A 25399-nucleotide genomic window follows, 5' to 3' on the forward strand; every position below is an offset into this window, starting at 1 on the left:
TGCAGAGACATTCCGCGCAGATTTTACAATTTTGTTTTCTGTGAGGTGACGATCGCTGGCCACCTACTGCTGCTGACAGCTGAGGCTCCAGGAAAAACAATACTCTCAAAGTAAGCGTGGTGAGACTCATGATAAAAGCACTGCGACAAATTCAGTGATTGACCTATAATGTCCACGTCCTGCACAGCGTTTGCTGCACGGTGGCAGAAGACAACTGCCGTTTCTACTCGTCCTTCTTCAGAGCCATCAGTACCATAAAGCAAGAAGCATTAATTTTAAAATTACCCAGTGTGTGAGTGTCCCTGGAAAAACATACGGTGTATAGTCTGCAAGCCTCATAGATGCAGCATCCACCTTTCAGGGCACAGAAAGGTTTTGGAGATGAGGGATTTGGCTGCAGTATGAAGAATTGCAGCCTGAGGAGACAGAATCATAGAACCGTCCAGGTTGGAAGGGACCTTTATGATCATCAAGTCCAACCATTAACATAGCACTGCCAAGTCCACCACTAAACTGTATCTCTCAGCACCACGTCTACCTGTCTTTTAAATGCCTCCAGGGATGGTGACTCAACCACTTCCCCTGGCAGCCTGTTCCAATGCTTGATAACCCTTTCTGTGAAGAAATTTCATAGAATTGCCTTGGTTGGAAGGGACCTTTCGGATCATCTAGTCCAACCATCAACCTAACTCTCACAAAAAAAACATCACACCTCCAAGCACGATGTCTACCTGTCTTTTTAATACCTCCAGGGATGGAGACATTTAAAGCACTTCCCTGGGCACCCTCTTTCAATGCTTAATAACCCTTTCAGCGTAAAAAATTTTGCCTAATATCCAGTCTAAACCTCTCCTGGTACGACTTGAGGCTGTTTCCTCTTGTCTTATCACCTGTTAGAGATTAGGAGAAGAGACCGACCCCCCCTGGCTCCCCCCTCCTTTCAGGGAGCTGCAGAGAGCGAGAAGGTCTCCCCTCAGCCTCCTTTTCTCCAGGCTGAACACCCCCAGCTCCCTCAGCCGCTCCTCACCAGACTTGTGCTCCAGACCCCTCACCAGCTCCGTCACCCTTCTCTGGACACGCTCCAGCACCTCAATGTCTTTTTTGTGGTGAGGGGCCCAAAACTGGACACAGCACTCGAGGTGGGGCCTCAACAGTGCCAAGTACAGGGGGACGACAGTGTGACATCAGCCCTTCAGACACATCACCCTGGACTCGGCAAACCCTCCCTGCCCCTAGGTGGGACCGGCAGCCATCTCGCACCCAGCCGGGGCACCGGCCATCTTGCCATACCTCTCCTGGAAGCGGCCATCTTGAGTGCCGTGGCAGCTGGCGGCAGCCATGGTGGGGAGGGAGAGTCGTGGGCGCAACCATCTTGGGCCCGCCCACCTCAGCTGATTTAGGCTGGCGGACATTTTGGTAAAGGGCCACCACAGTGGCCTCCCCCGGCTCCTTCCCTCCCTTAAGCGAGATGGCGGCGGGGGCGCATGCTCAGTGCGCGGCGGGGCGCAGGCGGCGGGGCCGGACGCTTATACCCGCGCGCAGTTGTTGGGGAGGGGTTCGGGCGCTGCTGCGGCGGCGGGCGGGGCGCCGTCAGCAGCAACTATGGGCGAGACCGAGAAGCTTTATTATGTTTACAGCTGTGACCTGGACATCAATGTGCAGCTGAAGATGTGAGTTGGGGGGTGGGAGGGGGGTTGGGGCTTGCGGCGTCCCCCTGCTCCGCCGGTGTGCGGGAAGCGGCCCGGTCCCCAGCGGCTCGGGGGAGGCTGGGCCGCCCGCCCGCTCCCCGGAGCTGCGCTGGGTCCCGAGGCCTGGCTTCCTCGCGGGAGCCCGGTTCTGCCTTCACCGGCTCCGGGAGCTCCTGGGTGCCGCCGCCGCCGCTCGCTTCCCCCGGGGCCGCGTCCCTGTCAGCGCGGAGCGGGACGGGCCCGGGGCCGCGGCGGCGGCGGTAGGGCCGGGGTTCCCAGCTTTGCTTTAAACGCCTCCCAGATGTTCGTGGCCTTAGGTCCTGTAAGAGGTAAAGATGGGCTGTCAGCTCAGCGCTAACGTCTCTGGTAAGCTCTCACCTGCTGGTGTCACTCCTCGGTGTTACGCGAGGGAGATAAACTGGCGACAACGCACTTTCCTACTTGTTTGCGTGCTCCTTAGAAAGCAAGTTGCTCTTCGTCGGGTCCATTGTTGTAGGTGCTGCAACACGTAGGTATGTTCCAAACCAGGTGGATGCAAGCACTCTTGCTGAAGCTGATGTTATCACACGCTGATGTATTTGCTGGTTCATTTTTTTTAAATTTTTTTTGATTTTTCTGCATCGCAGCAGTGGGATGTTTACATTTGTGTAGGAGGGATGTGGCTGGTTTTAAAATGTAGTATGCCTAATGTTGCTACTTCATATTGCACTTTGTTTGGAAAACTAACTTGGGAAAGCATATTCGGAGGTTGTTTAACTTCTTAGTGGAAGATGATAATCTGAAGTTAGGTGTATGTGTCCTCTTCGCTAATTCATTCTGCCTAACGAAAGCAAAACTAAGATTTTTTTGTGTGTATGTGTATCAGTGTACATTGGCGTGGAATGTGCTGTGCTACTTTCTTGCAAGAAACTTGTTCATCTACTCTGTAGTTTTTTTGTGTGGTACAAATAGATTTTTGTTTGATGGGAGATTGATCTTGCATGCTTTCCCATTGCCACCACAGTTCCTTTTTTGTTTTCACATGTGCATCCGTAGTCAGATATTTAATATGCATGATTGTTTTCATCGTGGCATAGCTGAGGCCCGAGAAATTCCATCAATTTACTCTAACACTAGCATTCTGCAAATTGTTGCAGGGCTTTAATCAAGTTTGATTTGAATAGGCTGCATAGTTGAGCTTTGATTTGTTGTTGATTTGAGCGATGAGTGGCATCCAAATCCAGCCATTTGTTTTAGTTTTTTAATAATAGTAGCATATATCATCTCATTCTTGTCCTGCTTAGCGTACCTCATTTGATGCTGTCTGACAATCTACAGCTTGTACTTGGAGAAGTTATCTCCATTGAAAAGACAAGCAAGTAATTCTTCCTTTCCCTGCTCTTCCCCCCTATATCAGTATAGCAATAAATTCCGTGTTTGCTCATCATTTCACATCCTGAGTTCCTGTACAGTATTTGGATTTCACGCAAAGTGAGGATAGCCTCAGTACTGGGTAATCTGAATATAAGCTATGGAAGTAGAATAGGACTTTTACTGCGGATAAAGTATATTTTGGTTTAATTATTTTTTCTCTCCCTCCCCCCCCCCCTTTTTTTTTTTCTTTCCCCTCCACACATAGAGGAAGTCTGGAAGGGAAAAGAGAACAGAAGAGTTACAAAGCTCTCTTAGAAGATCCAATGCTGAAGTTCTCAGGACTGTATCAAGAAACTTGCTCTGACTTGTACGTAACTTGTCAGGTGTTTGCAGAAGGGAAGCCTCTTGCTCTTCCGGTTAGAACTTCCTACAAAGCTTTTAGCACTAGGTGGAAGTAAGTGACTGCCTTTTATTTCATATTCCTATTGGTTACTGGGGTATCAAGTTATATAAATAAATTGGTATGGGGTTTTTTTGTGTGTGTGTAAGAAAGATTTGTTTTCTGTTGTCTTCAAATAACTTAAGTTTCTTCAAGTCTGTATATGGTTATTAAGTGTTACCCTAACAGCACAAAACCAACCTTTTCGTGTAATGGGTAAGTGATAAAAATGTTATTTTTGTGTTTGGGTATGGCTTACTGCTTAAATAACTTCTGGGGCCTGGACTAGCACATTTTCTTCCTGATGACTGGACAGAGATGAAGCCAGAGTGTTTTTCCTTTGGTCGCTAGCCTTCTAATCATGCTCAAGGCAAGTATTTGAATAGTTAAAGCCCACAGGAAAATAGTCCATCTGCCCTTAGAAATTCATATTCTAAGGAGAGTCTGAGTTGTATAAACTAATAGAGTAACTTGAATTATAAAGCTTTATGATTAATTAAAAGTGTCTCTCTGCAGCTGGAATGAATGGCTGAAACTGCCTGTGAAGTATCCAGACTTGCCTCGCAATGCACAGGTGGCTCTGACCATCTGGGATGTATATGGACCTGGTAAAGCAGTTCCTGTGGGAGGAACAACGGTCTCGCTCTTTGGAAAATATGGGTATACTTCTTTTTCTTCTATGGTTCAGATATGAAGCTCACTTGTGAATAGTAAGGTAGCAGTGGTTGTGACAGATTTTTTTTTTTTTAATTTTTTTAAACCAGGTGAACAGTTCCATGCTTGAAGAATCAGATTCATAGATGATTTATGCTGTTTCTTTCTGAGTGTAACTTCATACATGCTACGGTGTTGTAAAAAAAAAGTCTTCTCTTGTATAGCACCAAAGTTTAGGCATTTTTTTTTTTTTTTAGCTCTGTAAGCTTGGATTTTTAGGTAGCAAACCCTGAAATCACTTCCTATTTATACTTTTGTAATGCATGGATGCCAGTACTGATTACTCAACGCTATTTAGTTGGCTTGCAGTTGGGCTGTTAGTGCGGTATTTTTTATAACGAATAAAGTATAACTCAGTAAATGAGAATTTTTCAGAATTAGTAATCTGTGATCCAATAGTGGGTGGGTTTAGTAAATTTGTGGATGGTAACACTAAGCTGGGAAGGATTACAAGTGTGCTAGAAGGTGAAAATACATCAAAAGGGTCTTGACTAAGTGAAAAGCGAACTGTAAAAAAAAATAGGATGCAGTTTAATGAAAAGCACGGGGCACTGGTACTTTTTGCAGTTTACTGTAGTCAGGTACAGAATGGGGAGCAGCTGCCCAGGAAAACAGATGAAAAGATTTGTGTTTCATAGTGAACCTTTGAGTTTTGCATGATTGAGCATCATGATGCGCTTGTGAAATGTGCCAACAGCATTGAATATATAAACAGTTTACAAGTACACCCATCAGGGAGAACATGGTATCCTCCATCTCCATACTCCACTGCTCAACAGGGATATGTTCAGTTCTACATAACTGACTTTGGGTAAGTTGCTGACTACTGAGAGCCTAAGGGAGTCCGTGTCATTGAATGCCTAGCATGAGGTGTGGTGTTGGAGGAGTAAAGACAAGTGAGTCTGAAGAAAAGACTAAAGGAGCGCTTTTCTAGTATGTAGGTGGCATTGGAAAATGAGGAGAAATAGCCTTTTTTTGTCTTGTCTGTGGATGAGAAGTAATAAGGCTAACTGAAGTACAGGAAAAGTTTAGTTTAGCGTTAGGAAAGCTCTTCTAGTGATGCTTCAGTGCAGAAAATTACTGTAGAGAGAGGTTGTGTCTCTGTCGTGGAAGATATTGCTTTGACATTGACATTGTTTTAGGGCAGAAAATTGAACTGGATCAGTTGCACTGTGCCCCAAAGACTGCTGGTAGTTTTAAAAGCATTAGAGCATAGTTTCTGGAAAAAAGATACAATTTATAAATGAAATCTACTTTTGTTTCGGGCATGTGGGGCCTGGGGGAAGTAAATGGACAGAAAGCAACAAATAATTTTGAAATTTTTTGTAGTTTACATTTACTTGTAAATGGAAACCCTTGTAGTAGTACTCCACAAAGTGACGTGTAAATTCAAGGTCAGATGGGCCTTCTAGTTGGTATTCCTCATTTTTAATGGTTGACTTCAAGTGTTCCTTCCAGTTGTATTTACCTGAAGTTGTTAAGAGTTAAATGATCAACTCTTACTGACAAAAGTGATGCACTTGATTTCTTGGAGCATCTGTTATAGGTAGATCAGTACAAATGTGCAAGGGAAGCAGGGTTTTCAAGAGAAAAGATGTGGTCAGTTACCCTGCAAAGTTCAGTTCATTGCAGTTTCAATTACCAATTCAATTTCAAGCACAGATGGAGAAAATGGTGTGTTGAGGGTTGTGGGTGGCGTGTTTTTTGTGTGTGTTGTTTTTTTTTCTTTTTATTTGGCAGCTCAGAAGGCTGCTTTATATCAGTTGACCTTCAAATGAAACTTAGATAGTTTTTTAGTTGAATTCTTTTTCAGACTGGCAGAACAAAAGTCAGTATTATCATTTGCAAGTCAAGAGGAATACTTTCTGCTTCATTACAAGTAATAAAACTATGAAGGTCAAGCTCTGTCCTCAGTTTGTGTTTGTACCACCCCACTAACTTTGGGAATTGCCCATTTTTCTCCCACTTGCCAAATAAGTTATCTCAGACTTACTCATTTTCTTCTAAACTCTGTGCCAATAAAAACGAAGGCCGTAGAGGGCATGAAGTGCAAGGTACTTCTGCAGTTCAGTTAAATTATGCATGGCAGTGCGTGTTTGTAGGTTTGGCACAGGAAGCTACTTCATTTTCTTGTAGCTGCTGCTGTACTTTGATTCCTGACAGCTGTATTATTTTGAATTTACTGAAGCGATTCTGCATTTTTTTTCCCTGCAGTATGTTTCGTCAAGGAATGCATGATTTGAAAGTCTGGCCCAATGTAGAAGCTGACGGCTCGGAGCCCACCAAAACTCCTGGGAGAACCAGCAGCACAGTCTCTGAAGATCAAATGAGCCGCTTGGCAAAGGTAACGGAATAGCAAGAACCTTTAAGATGTATGTGAAAAGCTTGCACTTCCACTGAAGTGAAACAAAGACAGGCTTTAATGATGACCGGTTTCCGATCTTGTTTTCTCATGTGAAAGCTATCTTCTTTTGATTGTTTAGGTATTTCACTGGATTTATACAAATGAGTAAACTAAATCACGCTCATTTGCTTCTGAAGTATTTCTTAAAAGGGGACATATAAGTACCTTTTAATATACATAGTATTCTATTTTAAAAAACTTATCCTAATTCTCTGTAAAGAATGAAAATTCGGTTGTGCCTTGAACATGCTTGAAGCCAAAATTCGATCAGGTTCAGTAAGAGCAGCTCCTAACAGTAACTGGTGAGGACAGTCTAGTTTCTTTCAGTAGCCGTCCTTTAGATTTAAGACTGTCTGGTGTAGTGTTCAGGTGTGTATGACGTACCTCTGTTAGAAAGGATTTTAGTAGAACTGGAAAAATTAACAAGTTTCATTCATTTAAGCTCACAGATACGTGTGTATATTAGCATTTTCTTCTCCCAGCTTGATGGCAGAGTGTATTTTTGCCATCAAAACTATTTCTGTAACTGATGAATAAATGCTAGCTTCTCATTCTTCAGCTAAGCTTACCCCAGTCTTGCCAAATGGCTCAACCTGCTTGCTCAGTGTACTTTCTTCTTGATCTTGGCCTCCAAGTTTTCATCCTCGCCTTTGCACAACTCCAAGTGCAAGATAGGTCCAGTGCTATAAATATGTCCATTTTCTCATCTAGAGATTTATCACAGCAATAAACTAACTTTCATTTAGGGTCTATCTTTTATTAGTCTAGTTCACCTTGACTTTATAATAGAAAACTCATTAAAACTTTCTGCCAGTGGTGGTGCCCCATTTCTTGATCATAGTCGAATAAATCCACTCTAGCCTAAGGAAGCTCTGTAGACACTAAATATCAAGGCTTGTTTAATTCATCAAACGGTTATGTGATATAGGCAGTGGGTCTCTGAGAAAGGGTTTTGGAGTGTAGGCATTCTCTTTCCTGTTAGTTCTGTTATGCAAATGTGCAAATGTGACCATACCCTACCAGCATCCAGTGGCTTTTTTCTCTTCCCTTCACTCCCTCTGCTTCATAGCTCAAGAAATATAAATAAAGTAGCACGTTTCAGTCTCAAAATACCTGGGTCTGTTCTTTTCACATATGGGAGATGAGGGCTCAAAGCCTCTGAGGAAGAGAAGGGAATTCTCCTTTCACATCCCAATTGAAAGTTCTAGTTAATGGCTAATAAAAATCTGGTAACATCACTGCCACCATCTACTCTTCTGAAAGCTGTTTTGGGAGATAGTAGTTTCTGAAAGATGAGTATGTTTTCACTGATACTCTGTTGTGTTCATTTATAAAAACATTTTAACATCAGATGCTAGCAAAATGAATAGGATTTTTGGGTAGTGTGCCTATGAGAGCTTTCATTTGCACAGCTGTTTACTTGCACAGCTGTTTACACAGCAGATGAGGTTCTTGTGATTTATCATTCCTGAATAGCCATTGTTTGAGTACAAACAGCTTCAGTTTTTCTATGACTTACTCATCAGTTGCTGAATGCCTCCTGATGCTATTGTATGTGAGGGTATGTTTAAATATAGGTAAGAGGAGTAGGACTAATTAAATACAACAGGAGTTTGTGTGGACTTTGCTATGCTTCCTTTCGTTTTTTCTGTTTGCATATTGGATAGGCAGTACCGATTGATGTCTGATACCAGAGGCCAAATTAGAATCCTCCAGGTAGTAAGTAACTTCTGAGAAGAGCTTGCCAAAGGACCTCTTCTCTATCTAAAAGATAACTTTTTATTTTCTTGACATGCTTCTGAGTTTGTGTGTGTATGTGTGTGGTATTTATTATTATAGGGAATTTGTATAAAAGCAATGACTGGCTGCTGGAGGAGTTGCATCCTTTTACCTTAAATAATTGATAGTATGGCAAGCCTCTTATTTCCTGTTGAGATGCTACATGGTTATGCTTTTACAAAACACATAAATGTTGCTTGTAAAATTGCTACTGATGAAAAAGTCATAGCTTTGCATCCCGGGGTCTTCTGCTGAATTTTTCATAAACTGTTGTGTGTCAGTGCATCTGAAACCACAGGTATTGTGGCTCATATGTTACTTATCTTCTCTTCCACTCTTCTACGGTTAGGTAATCCTTTAAACAACTCTACTTCCTTGCTATTTTTACAGCAATATGTAGATGTAGGAGTGAAACCCGAACTACTTTTTAGATGACAAAAAAGAAAGGGAGACAAGCTCTCTGTGACTTGCCATAAGCCTTCAGCTGATCTTTTGCGATGTGTAAGTCCCAATCTGAAAACTTGTTCAGGTGAGATTAACAAGGGCAGAATTATACAATTTGGATAGTTTTTGAAGTATCTTCTGGTTTTTTTGGCTTGGTAAGTTTTACTATATGTCACTTAGTAAAACAAAAACTGAAGTATCTTTATGTGGCTGCTTAAAAAAATATGTTCCTGTTTTTAATGTGTTAAAAATGCAGAGCTGGTGTGCTTGTAACATGGTTTTGGTCTTTGCTATGATTTGTGTTTTAGATAGTAGAATTATGTCGTAGCTTAGCTGTTTACAAGAATCTACTGTGTGTACTGTACAAGTGTTTTTTCCAGTTCCTTTTTTCCCCTGATTTCATGGTAGTGTCTCTTTTAAATTATAACTTTGATATTATTTTTTCTTGCTCTGAGGAATTTAATGTTATCATTGTGTTTTTTCATGCAGCTCACCAAGTCTCATCGGCAAGGTCACATGGTGAAAGTGGACTGGCTGGACAGACTGACCTTTAGAGAAATAGAAATGATCAATGAGGTAGGTCATTGTACCTAAGATTTGTAAATTCTTTTTTTGGATCTTGCTAATATGGAACCTATGCTTGCTTAGGAGACTAACTCTGAGCACTTTTTTCCTATTTTTCTTCAACCGCCAGTGTATATGATAAAAGGAAGAATAGTTTTTTAAACTTCCAAAGTTGATTTTACTTTGGCAGTAATGAGAATCATGGAATGATTTGGTTTGGACCTTTAATGGTCACCTAGTTCAATGCCCCCTGCAGTGAGCCAGGACATCTTCAACTAGTTCAGGTTGCTCAGAGCCCCGTCCAACTTGACCTTGAACGTTTTCAGGGATGGGGCATCCACAACTTCCCTGGGCAACCTGGGCCAGTGTTTCACCACCCTCATCATAAAAAATTTCTTCCTTATATCTAGTCTGAATCTACCCTCTTCTGGTTTAAAACCATTACGTCTTGTCCTGTCACAGGCTTTATTAAAAATCTGTCCCCTTCTTTCTTATCAGTCCCTTTTAAGTACTGAAAGGCTACAGTAAGGTCTCTCTGGAGCCTTCTCGTCTTCAGGCTGAACAACCCCAACTGTCCCAGCTTCTCCTCATAGGAGGGGTCCTCCAGCCCTCTGATCATTCTTCTAGCCCTTCTCTGGACCTGCTCCAACAGGTCTGTGTCTTTCCTGTGCTGAGGGCCCCAGAGCCGGACGCATCACTGCAGGTGGGGTCTCGTGAGCGCAGAGGGGCAGAATCCCCTCCTTCTGCCATGCTGCTTTTGATGCAGCCCAGGATGCGGTTGACTTTCTGGGCTGCGAGCACATATTGCCAGCACATGTCCAGCTTCTCATCCACCAGAATAGATAGCTGTCTTACCAGTTTTCAGCTTCAAGTGAAATTGATCATGGAAGACAAAATTTATTAATAATTTGGAATAGCTTAGAACAAATACTGTTAGGTATGACTAACTTAACTTTAGGTATTGGATTGCGATGGGAAGCTTTTTGGACTGTTACTTGGTTTTAGACCTGTTCATCTTTATTAGTTTTGATTTTGAGTGCTGAGGAAAAATACTTGTAAGATTTGAATGAATATTTAAAACGCAGTGGCCTTTTATGAGAAGATCACAACATCAGTAGACAAGGGGAGAGCAACTGATGTCACTTGCCTGGACCTGAGCAAAGCCTTTGACACTGTCCGGCATGACATCATGGTCTCCAAGCTGATAAAATATGGGTTTGATGGATGGACAATTCAGTGGATAAAGAACTGGCTTGATGGCTGCACCTGAAGAGTGACTGTCAATGGGTCCATGTCCAAGTGGAGGCCAGTGACAAGTGGTGTCCCTCAAGGATCAGTACTGGGACTGGTCTTGTTTAACATCTTCGTCAGTGACATGGACAGTGCCATAGAGTGCACCCTCAGCAAGTTTGCCAATGACACCAAGCTGTGTGGGGCGACTGACATGCTGGAGGAAAGAGATGCCATCCAGAGGGACCTTGACAGGCTGGAGAGGTGGGCCTATGCCAGCCTCAAGGAGTTCAACAAGACCAAGTGCAGGGTCCTCCATCTGGGTCAGGGCAAACCCAAGCACCGATACAGGCTGGGCAGTGACTGGCTTGAGAGCAGCCCTGAAGAAAAGGACTTGGGGGTCCTGGTGGACGAGAGGCTCAACATGAGCCACCAGTGTGCACTAGCAGCCCGGAAAGCCAATCGTATCCTGGGCTGCATCTGGAGAAGCGTGGCCAGCAGGTCGAGGGTACTCCACTCTCATGAGACCCCACCTGGAGTACTGCATCCAGTTCTGGAGCCCCTACTTCAAGAGAGATATGGAGGTGCTGGAACGTGTCCAGAGAAGGGCCACAAGGACGATCAGAGGGCTGGAGCACCTCTCCTATGAGGACAGACTGAGAGAGTTGGGGTTGTTCAGTCTGGAGTAAAGAAGGCTCCGAGGAGACCTTCTAGTGGCCTACCAGGATCTTAAGGGGGCCCACAAGAAAGCTGGTGAGTGACTTTTTGGGATGTTGGGTAATGGTAGGACTAGAAGGAATGGATTAAAACTAGAGATGGGATGATTCAGACTGGACGTTAGGAAGTAGTTCTTCACCATGAGGGTGGTGAGACACTGGAACAGGATGCCCAGAGAGGTGGTAGAAGCCCCATCCCTGGAAGTTTTTAAGGCCAGGCTGGATGGGGCTCTGAGCAACCTGATCTAGTGGGAGATGTCCCTACCCATGGTAGGGGGGTTGGAACTAGATGATCTTTAAGGTTCCTTCCAACCCTAACAGTTCTATGGTTCTAAATAAATAAATCTGGTAGTTAAATACCTGAACAAAGTGTTAAAACTTATTAAGCAAGATCACCCCCAAACTGTTACCTGATTATACTCATCTTGCACAACAGAACTCTGTTGTTTTCTACTTTTTGCTTTGAGATTTTTATTTTCTTATTTATAGTTAGACCTGTGGGAATCAGATTCTTTTTTAACTTAGATATGTGTTTTTATAAACCCTGCTGATTTTTTTTAATACTCAGCCTACCCTTTTTTTTTTTCCCCCTCTTCCTTTTCTGTAAAAATACAGAAAACTAAAAACTCCTGATTCCTAGAGCTGTACCTTAAATGTAGAACCACTTTTCCTCTGCTGGAAAGTCAGTCCACTATTAACGCATGAAACAAAATTGAGTTGCTTGTTATTGAGGTGGTGGCTTATTTTTGGCATTAGATACATGTTCCTGGTGGTGGTTATGTATGACTTCTTTCTTGTTTCCCACCTAGACTTTAAAATTCTAAGAACTTTTCCTATGGAAGGCATTTCAAAAATGCGTACATGAGCAAATCTTCTGAAAGTCAATGATCTGCAAATCTAATTCTGTGGTCCAAGCTGAATTTGTCTCTTTCATGGTTCTAGCTGAAAGAGTGATTTTTTTTTTTTTTTCATGTCCCCTAGTTTTTGACTCTGACATGCGTAACTGTGTTTAATGATGTGAAAAAAAACAAAACAACCCAAACACACACAAAAGCCCTCCTCTGTCAGCTGGTTATTCTTCATTGGCTTTTTGCAGAACTTTAGTCCATGGTTGCAAGCCACTGATGAAAACAATGTGATTGTTACATGTGGGTGTTTATCGTGAATTGTGATTGTAAGGAAGCAAGAATGTCAGGAAGAAGGTGATACGGTCTCAAGTAGTGCTATGAAATGATTAACTGAATAATTGCTACAAAAACTGATAATCTAATTTATCAGTTACAGCACAAAGGAAGTAGGGTAATTGCTGTACTGAGAACGTTGAAGATAGTTGCACTTCAATATATGATACACATCTGTGGTGCTTCTCTTCTCAGAGGGAGAAACGAAGTTCTAATTTTATGTACCTGATGATTGAATTCCGTTGTGTCAAGTGTGATGATAAAGAATACGGAATAGTTTACTACGAAAAGGTATGTGCCTTGCAGGCTTTATGTTCATCTTTAAAAAGCAACATATGCACCTAAAATGGATAGGTTTTTCTGCTGAGGTGAAATATTCTGCTGCAGGATAGACTCAGACAGCTGTCAGTGCCAACTGTTTATGTACGTACAAATCAAATAGTATAGATGCAGCAAGATTGCAGAAGTCAATCATTCGTGTAATACAGTTCAAGATTACAGAATTCAGTAAGTGTGAGTGATTAAAAACTCTCTGATTTATGGTTCCTTCAGTCATCCAGCAGTACTTTCACAGTATCTGTATGTAAAAATTATGTCTTATATCAGGAAGAACTGTGCCTGTATTGATTGGTAACTTTATAAAAGATAAGTTATTAGAACTTTGCACAGGAGGTCTGCTGGTGAACATTTTCTCTAAAATGAGCAAATAGGAAAGTTTAGTCTTTCATGCTGAAAATACTTTGGAAGTCAGTTAAGTAAAAGTCTTCTGGATTGGAATGTCTTCATGTTTTCTTTCTGTTTACAAAGCAGCGCCCTTGGTTTTTATGAGTTCACATTTAATGGAACGAGGGATTAACAGTGAGTTTAGCAGACAACAGTGTGGCTTTGCAAGGTGTTACCAGTACTTTTATGGTCCTCTGCATTGTTGAAAGACCCACTGAAATAGAAAAAGGAGTATATCTATAATGTGGTTTCAAAAACAAATTGTCAGTAATTGCCTCTTAAAATTTTCAGCATATGTAAGTTCATAAGAAGTCAGAAAGTTACTAAGGAATACAGCTTTATGGGAAAGAGTAAGAAAGCAGAAAAAGAGGCTGGAGTCTTGTTGAGATCAGAGGTACTAGCTTTAAGCAGCATCTGTTCTGAGTATTTTAAAAAAAATCTGTAATTCTATAAGTTTTTCCATGTATGTGACAACATTACCACTTGATCTGGACAGAAGAGCTGTGATCTAACTTAAGATTCTAGAAGAAGGTAGTGAAAAATACAGTAATTAATTGCATAAAGTAGGATTCCACAGAAAATTCTGACAAGGCACAGATCAGAATCTGCCTCAACTGTATGTTCTGTTGTAAGTTAATGCTCGTGAATGTTTGAAAGAAGAACTGTTTAAATGCTATTAATGTAACGCCTTAAATTAAGGTGTTATTGACTATCCGAAGCCATTAACAGGAGTCTTAGAACCTATTTTAACTGAGGTGCCACTATAGAAGAAGCTCTCAAGGTTGTTTTTCAAATTGCTATAGTCATAACAAAAATGAGTGGCTGTTAAAGTGATTTTCTAAGCCCTTGTAAGAGGTGTGTCTTGCAGATGTATGTCGTGGTTTAACCCCAGCCAGCAACTAAGCACCATGCAGCTGCCTGCTCACTCCCACACGGGAGGAGCAGGGAGAGAACTGGAAGGGTAAAAGTGAGAAAACTTGTAGTTTGAAATAAAGTCCGTTTAATAGGTAAAGCAAAATCTATGCATGCAAGCAAAGCAAAACAATTTGTTTGCTACTTCTCATTGGCAGGCAGGCGTTCAGGAAAGCAGGGCTCCATCAGGCATAGTGGTTACTTGGGAAGACAAATGCCATCACTCCAAATGTCCCCCTTTTCCTCCTTCACCTTTATAAGCTGAGCATGGCGTCATATGGTATGGAATATCCCTTTGGTCAGTTGGGGTCAACTGTCCTGGCTCTGTCTCCTCCCAACTCCTTGTGCACCCCCAGCCTACTCGCTGGTGCAGTGGTGTGAGAAGCAGAAAAAGCCTTGACTCTGTGTAAGCACTGCTCAGAGGCAACTAAACCATCCCTGTATTATTCACACTGTTTCCAGCACAAATCCTAAACATAGCCCCACACTAGCTACTATGAAGAAAATTAGTTCTACCTCAGTCAAAACCAGCAGAACATGATATAAAAATAATGTGTGTCCGCACTCTATCCACACATCCCATACAGTGGTAGCTGTCTTCGTAATGCTTCTGGAGGAAACAGCAGTTCTACTTGGCAGTTAATGTCTCCTCCCACAGTCAGAGGCAAATATGCGGGGACTGTTTTGGGGGAGGTGTTCTGTAGGTTTTCTATGTGTTTGTTCAGGATTTGGTTTCTTTCTTTGATTTTTTTTTTTTTTTTTTTTTTTTTTTTTTGGTGAGGGGGCTGTTGTTTGGTGTGGGGTTTTTTTTGGGTGTGGGTTGGTTTAGGGTTTTTGGTTTTGGTTTTTTTTTTTTTATTTTTTGGTGAATTTTGATAATTTTGCTGAAGCTGTGCCTTAGGCAGATGTCTGGGTTGTCTCTTCAGCATTTCTTTTTGTGGACTGTAGTTGACAATGGGACCTCTCCCCACCTTTCTAAGTCTTCTCCTGTATCTAGCTGTTGTAGAGGACCTCACTATCACAAAAACTCCCTTGTGTTACGAACAGAATAAAACCTACAATATGTCAGATTCCTCCATGAAACAAAATAAAGTTATTTACTGCTGTGGAAATCAAGGAAATATTTTTCTGGAGAGGATAGTGGAATATGATCAAAAATACTGAAATACTTTATTAAGCATTAGCTTTTTACATTAGAATGTGCTGTACTTTTCCCAGGTCCATACTGATGAGCATGGCTACTGTGTGGCTCTTTGTTGCTTTGGGTCTTCTGTTTTTATGGTTTAATGTGACATTCCTGAAAACAATTTCTCTCCCTCACCTCCAGAAACTTAGCATGATAGATGAATTATTCCCAATTTGCACACACATTTTTCTGTCATCATTATGGTTTTACAGATGTACAAGGTGAGGGAAAGAAGATTCAGACTTCAAGCATGCATCTGTCTATTTTAATAGATGTTTCTGAAGCACAGTAAAAGTGCATGGAAAAAAATAACTATGCGTTGGCTGCTCCTGTGGAAATAATGTAATTGAATGTGTAATAGTACATATTAAAGCTATAACTAACTGCAGTTAGTGGGCTTTGTTGTTATGAAGTAGCTTTTCAACAAGTTCTTGACCCTTTTCTGGCAGCAGTAGGAAGCAGTACATAAATTAGTGCCAGTCTTCTCAGTTTTGTCATGCTTCCAATTACAGTGTACAGTATACATATCTAGCATCACCAATCCAGTATATTAAGTCTAATGAAAGTAGGTTCTGTTGTCGCCTGCCTGTGACCGATAGTAGAAGTGGAGATTACTTGTCACAGTTTTGTTGATAGATTTGTTTTCAAGTGTTTACGAAGAACTAGGCTGTTAAACAGCAGCTGATAGAATTTGAGATTCTTTGACTCAACATTCAATTACAATAAAGTGAAGTAGCAGTGACTCTTCCCATGTTATCTGTTAACTTAATTTTAATACAGCATTCAAGGCATGAAGGATAGTGGTCTGCTAGTAACGAGGGCATCGCTTCTGATTCTCCATTTAGGCAAAAATTCAGTGTGACTTTCCAAGTGCAGATAACACCAACATTTATCATTAATGTGATTTTGTACAGGTTTCAAGTGAAACCTTTGTTTGAATAAATAAATTGATTGCACCGCTGCATCCAGTTCATAAAAATAAATAAATAAATAAAAATGTCTGATTATCAGAACCTGTTTCATGACTTGAAAGACTGAAAATGTCTGCAGCATTGGATGCCCATTTACATTTTGTGTCAGACAAAGTAGAAGGTGGTGTTACTTGAAATGATGTTTTGACTAAAGAGTAAGATAAATAGAACGTCCTCCTTATTTATTGATGATGTGAAACTGATTTTCAGGAAAGTGCAGAACGACCTTGCTGGTTCAGAAAATTCTGCACATTTTGGTGACTTTCTTAAATGGTCTCTAGTACTGATATAAAGTCAAACACTACCTTAATGTAGTAAAATATCTCTAAAGCTCTGTAACATAATAGTATAAAGCAAGTTAATGCTATTTAGTATTGATGCTGCTTTTGTTTCCCAGTGGCAAAGTAGCAGGACACCTCAGGTTCTGGCTACGCTAGCAAGTAATGCAGCCAAGAGGAGCAGATTTGTAAAGGAAGGAAGTCGATGCTGAAGGCCCAATGTCTGCACTCCATGCTTATACTTGAGACTAGTTTTAATCAAGTCCAGTGGGCTGAATGCTGTTGGCAGTTGGAGGATATCAGGTATTTCTAAAACCTCCATGATACGAACCAAAGCTTGCTACATGGGAATGATTAGGAGGGACACTTCAAAAGCACACACTTGACCAAATTCAAATGTAATTGGGATTTTCTGCCCAAAACCATTTAATTGTTTTTTACGTAATTTGACTTTGTAAAAACTAGTTGAACATGATCTGAAAGTTCTGTCTGAGATGGCGAAGGTTTTAGTGCAATGCGGGTGCTGATCGGTCGGTGTGGCTCCTGTTCACTTCAGTGTACTGTTACGTCAACGCAGCAGTGTTTTGTTATAATAGAAATACTTCAGGTTTAAAATTATTTCTATACAATTAGGTTAAAGCTAAGTTTATTATTTAGGCAGTATGGTTTTAAAACAGAGAAACTGTAAGCAAATGTCCTCTTTCTTCTCTTTCCTAATGGGAAAAGCAGTCCTGCTCATGTTCTGGAACTGTCTTCAGCCACAGACAGATTGTATGTATATTTCCTTTTCACTAGGAAGGATGTGTGTGTAGTTAGTCATTGTTGGTACTGTAAAATTGCTACTTCAGAAAGGCATAGAACACTATATAAATGTAATGGAAGTGTCTTCCTGAATGTGCCTTTTAGTAATAAGAGATCTTTTACTATAGTCAGCAAAACAAAACTTAGGTAGCTGGAAATAATTATTTCTCCCTAAAGGTTAATGTCAATTTTAACTCCTGTGTCTTGGTGACTAGTGATTCTTTTCTTCCCCTTGATACAAGCCCCTTTGCTTCTTTTAGAGTTACCTCTGAAAAGTATAAAAGCACAGCCATCCCAAGAGACATACGTGATTGGAAAAGCAGGAGGGGAAAAAAAAAAAAAAAGGAGTGGGGGCAGAAGCAAACCTGAGCAAGTTATCTCAAAACTTACATTATTGAGGGAAATGTTGATATGTCAAAAAAACTGTATTCTGAGCTGAAATTATAAATTGCATACAATAAAATAAACTCCATAATAAATGAGAACAAACTACACATAAAAACAGCATAGCATATATTATGCTGGTGTTGTCTCATTGTTTTTTCTGATTTATGTTTTATACTATCTTTTAAATGAAATGTTCTTCTGTAGATAGTGTCAATTAATGCTTAGTTACACCTCTAAGGTAAAAAAAAAAGTAAAATCAAATTGCTAGGTGTGAGTAGAAGAGGGAAACAGAGTTGCTGTTTTTGTCGCCTGGTGGCAGGCTTTGTATTTTCCCTTCTGCTTAGTTCAAACAGGAAACTTTTAGCTTCTCCCTTCCCTTATTTATGCAGCAGCAGCTTAAACTCCCCTAAGGAAAACTAGTGGGCTCTTGTCGTACTGCTCCAGAGCAGCACAGCGTGAACTTCTAGACAAGACTGTCATGCTCCATGTGGAACCTGTGATAGATAGACACACGTATATCTTCCTAAACCCATCTGCGTTGAACTATTAGGCAACATGGTTGTTATTTCTAGGAAATCATACGTTTTTGGTGAAAATATGGTCCCTGATTTGGTTTCTCTTTGTGATTTCAGAGGACATATATAGCAGTAATGGCAAATTTCTCCACATACCTGTGTACCAGCATGGTAGTGAGTTGCCAAGCTGCATCCCCTCAAATGAACTTTCATCTGTCTTGCCACCTTGTTTGTCATCTGGCAAAAGCTAACAAGAAAAATAATCCATTTCTTAATTTCTGTTTTCCCCTCTATAATTGTCAAAGGTCAGCAAGATGCGGTTGCATCGTTCTTTCACTGTAGTGTAATTTACAATACATTATGAAATGTTGGGTTTGTTTTTTTTTTTCCCTAAAACTTGACGTGTTTAATAAGCCTTTAAACTTTTGTCATTCAGGATGGTGATGAGTCATCTCCGATTTTAACAAGTTCTGAAATTGTTAAGATTCCAGATCCCCAGATGTCTATGGTAAGCACCCTCCATGCAATGCAATCTGTATTATCATATTGTTGTTGAAGTTTTCATAAACGGAGGTGAAAGCTTGTCTGTATTGCCGCCTTCAGTATTTTAAGGTCAATGGAAAGATGTATTTGACCAGTTGAGAAATGTCAGTGGGTTTGACTTCTTGTAATCTTTTTTTTTACCCTACTGCTGCTAGTTTAAAATACAGGATTTGATTTAATGCTTATATTCATCTCCTTTTCCTGCCTAACGTGCTTTCTTGTGAGGTGTAGGAAAGCAGAGAAGGGGGTTTGGCAAAAGAGGTCAGAGGGTGGGAATATAAGGTAAGAGGGAGCTGAAAAAAAAAGAAAAAGAAATTTAGAGGAAGATGCAGTAAGTCTTGGTCACTTAATCTGTTAAAATATTTTCTCCCTACACTCTCTTGTATGTTGTCTTTCATGTAGACAGTGCCTAAGTACAGTTCTAGAAAAGATTTCCATTATTGTGGATGCCAATTCAGTGGGACTGGTATTGGCAGCTTTGGGAACCTTAATGTAAGTGGGCTTCTACTGGCAACACTGTTTGAGCACTGTGTAATCTAACACTGCAAGAGCAAGTCTGACAATGCTGAAAACTGCCTTGGCTGCTGAAATCTCATTGACACTGTGGCTCCTATTGTGGCTCCTACTGTTGCTAACATGGTATTAACAGTGGGAAAACTTTTTGAGAAGTTTTTCTTGCATACAAAGCTTTATTACTGCAAATGTCCTAAAAATGTTTATAAAGTGGCTAGCACGTTTGAGTGCTGTCTAAATCACAGATGTGTTGACTCGCTTGCATTTTGCAGCAATTCACCAAAAGGCAAGATAGGGTTTGTAAATTGTGTGAAGTAAAAAACCAAAACAAAAACTCAGAATCCCCAGCAACCCTCCACATATTGTTGAAGGAGTTTCTTCTAAAACAACAAGAAAACAAAAAAATCCAGAAGACGCTGTAGTTCTAGATGTGAATTTTAATTGTCATGCATTATTTCAAGATACTGGTGAGTCTTTGCTAGGTGGTTTCACTTCAGTAGTAATTTTATCTGGAGCTTAAATATTTATAAATACTGACTTACCCTCTGCGTTTAGGAGAACTTAGTAGAAAGTAAACATCACAAGCTTGCTCGAAGTTTAAGAAGTGGACCTTCTGATCATGATCTGAAGCCTAATGCAGCTACGCGAGATCAGCTTAATGTAAGTCAGTTACATGATAGTTAAATTCAATTTTATTAGGTAGATTGGTATTAATATATGGTGAGAATTTAAGGAAAGTACAGTTCATTTCAGTTTAAAGAAAGTCATTAATGAATAAATGTCATTAAGTGTTTCTTACAAGTGCTTGGTTAGGTGGGTCCAACTTGGAAAGAAGCAGATGGTACTTGCTCATTTTTTGGTAAAACAGTTTGGGGGGGATAAGAATGCGTACTGTGCGCATACCATGTAGGTGTTAATGGTAGTCTTAAAGTAACTGTACATTTATCTGTGCGGCCAGGGAAACCACATAACTGAGGAGCATCACCATGATAGCATGTGAACTTTGTGTTGGAAAGTTATGTTGTGTTTTTTTTTTTTATCCCCTAGCTTTTTTTATATGTTGTCAGTGTTGTGCTTTGTTGCAGTGTAGTCTGTTAACTTGTTGATTATGTCTGTTCATGTTTTTAACCTCACTTTTTGACTATGTATCTGATAGATCATAGTGAGTTATCCACCGACAAAACAACTAACGTATGAAGAACAGGATCTAGTTTGGAAATTCAGATATTACCTTACTAATCAGGAGAAGGTAAGTTGAATGATTTGAGAGGACTTATTAATGCAAGTGCTTCATCTGGCACTCATTCTACAATGTTCTGTCTTTGCAGAGATACAGAGCTTCAGTGTCTTAGAAACTAGTCAAGGTTATTTTAACTTTTTCTACAATGTTACTGATTTAAAAATTGGTGACTGTAATTTTCCCTCTTAAGTCATATGAACTGATTTACTACAGCAGTCTTTCTACAAACACTGACTGTCCCCTTAAAATACCAGTGTTGCCAATTTTGTTTTCAGCAAATAAAAATTGTTAAAGAGGACCTTCTTTATCCCTGTTAGACAAGGGTTAGCATTACCAGAATAAGTAGTAGCACACCAAAAGCCCAAAGTAAATTAAATAGCTAAATAATCCCTCAGGAGTGAGCATTTTTTATGTAGTGGTAGTTGTGGTAGAGCAGTAATCATTGGCTTTACATTTTACTCAGAAGATAAGCCAGCTACAGTTTTAGGACATATTAAAACAATCCAATATCATATTGCCAATTACATCAGTAGGGTTCCTCAGGCCTGCGCTTATGTAAATATAGTCTGAATATAGTTCTATCTTAATGTGAAACATTAATTTCTGAAGTAATTGTTTAGTCTGGCTTTTCAGATGAATTATCCAATCTCTTTCTACTTAGGCCTTGACCAAATTCTTAAAATGTGTCAACTGGGACCTACCACAAGAGGCAAAGCAAGCGCTGGAGCTGCTGGGGAAGTGGAAGCCCATGGATGTGGAAGACTCTCTCGAACTTTTGTCATCTCACTTCACCAATCCAACAGTTCGGCGCTATGCTGTCGCTAGGCTTCAGCAGGCTGATGATGAGGTATTCATTGGTCTGTGGGTACATGTGAAAGTCATCTGGTCTCAGGATTTTTAGCGTCATTGAGTATATGAAATGTTTGCTACTTTTTATGGGATTTTAGTGAATAATAGTGATAAAAAAAAAGAAATTAAATGTGATGCTTTTGCTATAAGCTCTTTACGAAGCAAAGATTTTACATTATTAAGTGGCGCTCATTGATAATTGTCGTAGTGTGAACAGCCAGTGATAGCTGGTTTCATCAAACAAGGTGAAACAACCATATGTTCTTCCCAGAAACCAGTGATAAATTTTGGATGTTTACTTGCACAGCAGGGCTCTGAACTTAAATAGTCTACTAAAAGATTTCCAACAAATCCACCTAGTAAATAGAAGTAGTATATTGTCATACTCTTTTGCTAAAGAAAGTGAGTAGAAAAGCATCTGTGGAAATAAGATGTATTCTAATTGTATACTGATTGGAATATGATGAGCTGTGATTTCTGAGTAGAGCCCACTTAACTAGATGCTAATATGTTAAATTTTAATATTTATATATTTTTTTCTTTTGACAGTAAAAAAAAACCCAACTTTGAATACATTATCATAACTCTTGAATCCTCTGCAATCAATAGAGTTTAAAATAGGGACCATAAATGTATCAAATTTCTGCAAGCCCACTTCAGTAGCCAAGGTCATACTCTTTTGCCTTCAAAAATGTACCTTTTATGAAACATTTGAAGGCAACTAAACAGAACATGTTGAATAGTAGAGGCAACAAATTCATTAAAACCATCAAATTATTAAAATTCTATTCTTCAGTCTAAAATAGATCAGATACCTGGGTTTGGGGTTTTTTTTTTGGATCCCTAGCTACACAAAGGATTAAAAAAAAAGTGCATAAGAGAGGAGGCAATCTGAATTCCTGGTACCACAGTCCTTGAATGCTTGAATTTTCTTCTTTCACAAACTGAAAGGTTTGTTTGTTTTTATTTTCTTTTGTGGTTGCTGGAAGCAAGTAGAGCAGCTTAACTAAAGAGAATTCTAAAGTAGTAATTACACTTAAATGTTTATTTCATTAGCACTTACTACCTTTAAGTAAGAAAAAATTAGTAGTGGGATAACTCAGTACCTTTTGGGAGTCAAACTCCATGCTACACCAGTTTTTCTATTGCATAGTACTGCCTTAGGACAACCTCAATTTCCACATCTTCATAGGTCACTAAATCCTGACTAAGTTTTTCTAGAAAACAGAATATTGAAAACATATGGAGTCCTAGTCAGCTTTGAGCCCCTAAACTAATTTTCATTTTTTTCCTCCATGAGGATTTGCTGATGTACCTGCTGCAGTTAGTCCAGGCATTGAAATATGAAAACTTTGATGACATAAAGAATGGACTGGAACCTAGCAAGAGGGACAGTCAAGGTCCAATGTCAGAAAGCATGACAACGTCTGGAGCTAATGGTGCAGAAATAGACAGGTAAGAAGCTTAGATTTCCAGTAGAAAAGCAGAAACATGTAACACTGTAGGCTCTCAAATTCCTTTTCCTTTTTGGGAATCATTGCATATTCAATATCCTATTTTATAATCTGAAGTGATGATGTAAAAATAAATAAAAAAAACGCCAACCCCTGTGCTTTCACAGAATTTATTTTCTGACTACAGATAGTTTACAGAGCAAACATACATAATCTTGAAGTTGTGGTCTTTGACTTTACTGCATGAAAGGAAGACAACTTCTGGAGAGCAGGAAAAGCACTGGCATTGCTTCCTTCTGTCCTTGCAAAAGTTAGGATGTCTTCTATGAAGTTGTTGTATGAGGTTCCAGTTCCCACTTTCATCAATGAATATAGAACTAAATGTCCAATCAGTCTGAAATGGAAAGAAATTTCTTCCTGCTCCTGCAAATGAGGGTGTAGAGAGAGTCCCGTGAATGTGAAGCAGGTGGGGGAGCACAGTTTTTATTCTTGCAGGAATCCAAAAGAAAGGCTGAAATATCTAAATAATAGGGTGTTAGCCAAGGTGTGGACAAACTCGGTTAACCCAAGTCTCCTGTGAATATTTAATACAAATTTCCAGGATTTTTTGTCTTAAGTTTCAATGTCACTAGGGTATACTTTTCATATTACAAGTATACTGCTTTTTATTAATCTTGCTGCTAAGCTGTAGAGTGGGTGTCCCAGAATGTACGGTATATTTTGAGGCTGCACTAACACTTAGACATTAGTAGAGCTGTTTGATTACTTCCTTTCAGGTGAATTTACTGGCAAGCATTGGGTTTGTCTACTCTGTTATGTGTAATTGCGTTCCAGAGACGAGTGCTTGCAGGTGTTGTGCATTAGCAATTTCATCTTAAGAAATTTTAAAAAAAGCTTATCCTGAAAATGCGGATTTACTATTTCCTATGTATGTCTCCTTATCTTTTATGGAAGATGAAACAAAATGCTACGTTTGATGTAAGTGAACGTCCTTCACAACCATAAACTGTGTAGCTATCCAGGCACAGATTTTTGCCATTTTCAGGAACTGAAGCTGTCAAAGGTGCTGTTCATGCAGTTTGTTCTGAAACAGGGATGAGACACTAACTTTAAAGATACTTCTGGTCCAGTTTTCTGGATTTATTATGCTGTGGAAGTGAAATGAGTTGTTATTTCCATGCATGCCCTCTGCCCCCCAAGCAAAAAGTTTGAATCGTGCCAATTACATGCTTTCCTTCATGTAGTTCACAGATCATGAGTCCTCTTCCACCTGTTTCCTCACCACCTCTTACTTCTAAGACAAAGGAACTTGCAGACAATGAAAACCTTGATGTAAGTCAAATGTTTTACCTTGCATTTTTAGTGCCTGAGGCTTTTAGTGACTTAGTACTGTTTTTAGTTTTTGTTTGTGAATCTCTCTGCTGTATATTGCTGAATACCTATGTGCTTAAAGAATATAAATGTAGACTAAATACTAGGAAAATAGCAATAGCTTAACTGATTTTTATTTTTTTTTCGGCAGGCCATCTATTTATGTACATGGTTACACTATCCAAAACTGGGGGACTGGGCACTGAATTCTTCATAAAGTTACTCTCCTTTAACGGAGAAAATTACTGCAAAGGCCATAACATGCTGATTAGATACTGACAATTGCATGTGTTTGAGGTGTTTTAAAGCAGATTTTTGTAATGGGAAACAGTTATCCAAGTATTTTAATCTCTGCAGTCTATTCTTCCTGTAGCTATATTCTTTGGGGTGGATGTCATCTTTTTGGGCCTAAGTGAGACACTTTGTTGTTGTACATCTGCCAAAAATGATGCTCAATTTATACACTAAATAGAAGACCAATAAAAATGGGACTGAAGGGAAGGACAGCTACACGGAATAAACAGTTTGGGGGAGTCTGATTTTAATCTGATGTGCAGTTAATTGGTCTTTGAACTAAAGATCTGGTCCCTGTTGCAAATCTTCCTTTTTGGGTCTTAGCACTGTATAGAAAATAAGCCTCAGATTGAGCATATCAGTAAAGATACACAGATTTCTTGTCAGTTGGAATACTAAAGCTTGAAAAAGCAACTAAATACTGGGTATCCTCTACAGTTCTGTCTTTCATGTTAAAATGTAGAATGTCTTAATGAGTTTCAGATCTTCTGGATGCAGAACAGGGTAGCAAATCCCTTTTGAGGTTGAATCTTACAGCAGGGGATAATTGCATGGAAGGAAAGTGTAATATATTGTAAATAGAAACTCTACATTAAATATCTGTTGTTGGAGAACATCATGTACATCTGACATGCTGGTAAATACATTACTGTAGTAGCAGACCTATTTTTTGCTTGTAGTGTTGTTGCTGGATTTGCTTGGAGTAATATTAAAACTAATAAGATTTAAATATTAGGTTGGATTGGATTCAGCTTTGAGAAGGGAATATATCTCTCCAAACTCCCTGCAATTATTTGGGATTTTTCCTTAACTTGGTCTCTCTCCAAAGAGCTGAGGCTTCTTTATAACG

The 25399-nt window shown here is 39.9% G+C and overlaps 1 protein-coding gene across 8 annotated transcripts in view; it reads left to right on the forward strand.

Annotated features, from left to right (window-relative positions):
• The first annotated feature begins 1430 nt into the window (after positions 1–1430).
• Positions 1431–25399, forward strand: part of PIK3C3 (phosphatidylinositol 3-kinase catalytic subunit type 3) — a 73303-nt gene continuing 49334 nt past the window's right edge. The window contains exons 1-13 of one of the 8 annotated variants that reach the window (XM_054184723.1): positions 1431–1670; positions 3307–3495; positions 3997–4140; positions 6409–6538; positions 9311–9397; positions 12708–12803; positions 18722–18793; positions 19231–19320; positions 19897–20001; positions 20498–20590; positions 21243–21428; positions 22731–22885; positions 24129–24216. In XM_054184723.1, coding sequence (XP_054040698.1) covers positions 1603–1670; positions 3307–3495; positions 3997–4140; positions 6409–6538; positions 9311–9397; positions 12708–12803; positions 18722–18793; positions 19231–19320; positions 19897–20001; positions 20498–20590; positions 21243–21428; positions 22731–22885; positions 24129–24216 — 1503 coding nt within the window. In that variant the 5' untranslated portion in view covers positions 1431–1602. Of the gene's footprint in view, positions 1671–2035; positions 2055–3306; positions 3496–3996; positions 4141–6408; positions 6539–8767; positions 8879–9310; positions 9398–12707; positions 12804–18721; positions 18794–19230; positions 19321–19896; positions 20002–20497; positions 20591–21242; positions 21429–22730; positions 22886–24128; positions 24217–25399 lie in introns of those variants that run through there. The other 7 variants (XR_008463684.1, XR_008463683.1, XM_054184722.1 and 4 more) reach the window with 7 other exon arrangements.

The sequence above is a fragment of the Rissa tridactyla genome, chromosome Z (assembly GCF_028500815.1).
Source record: "Rissa tridactyla isolate bRisTri1 chromosome Z, bRisTri1.patW.cur.20221130, whole genome shotgun sequence".
NCBI lineage: Eukaryota > Metazoa > Chordata > Aves > Charadriiformes > Laridae > Rissa > Rissa tridactyla.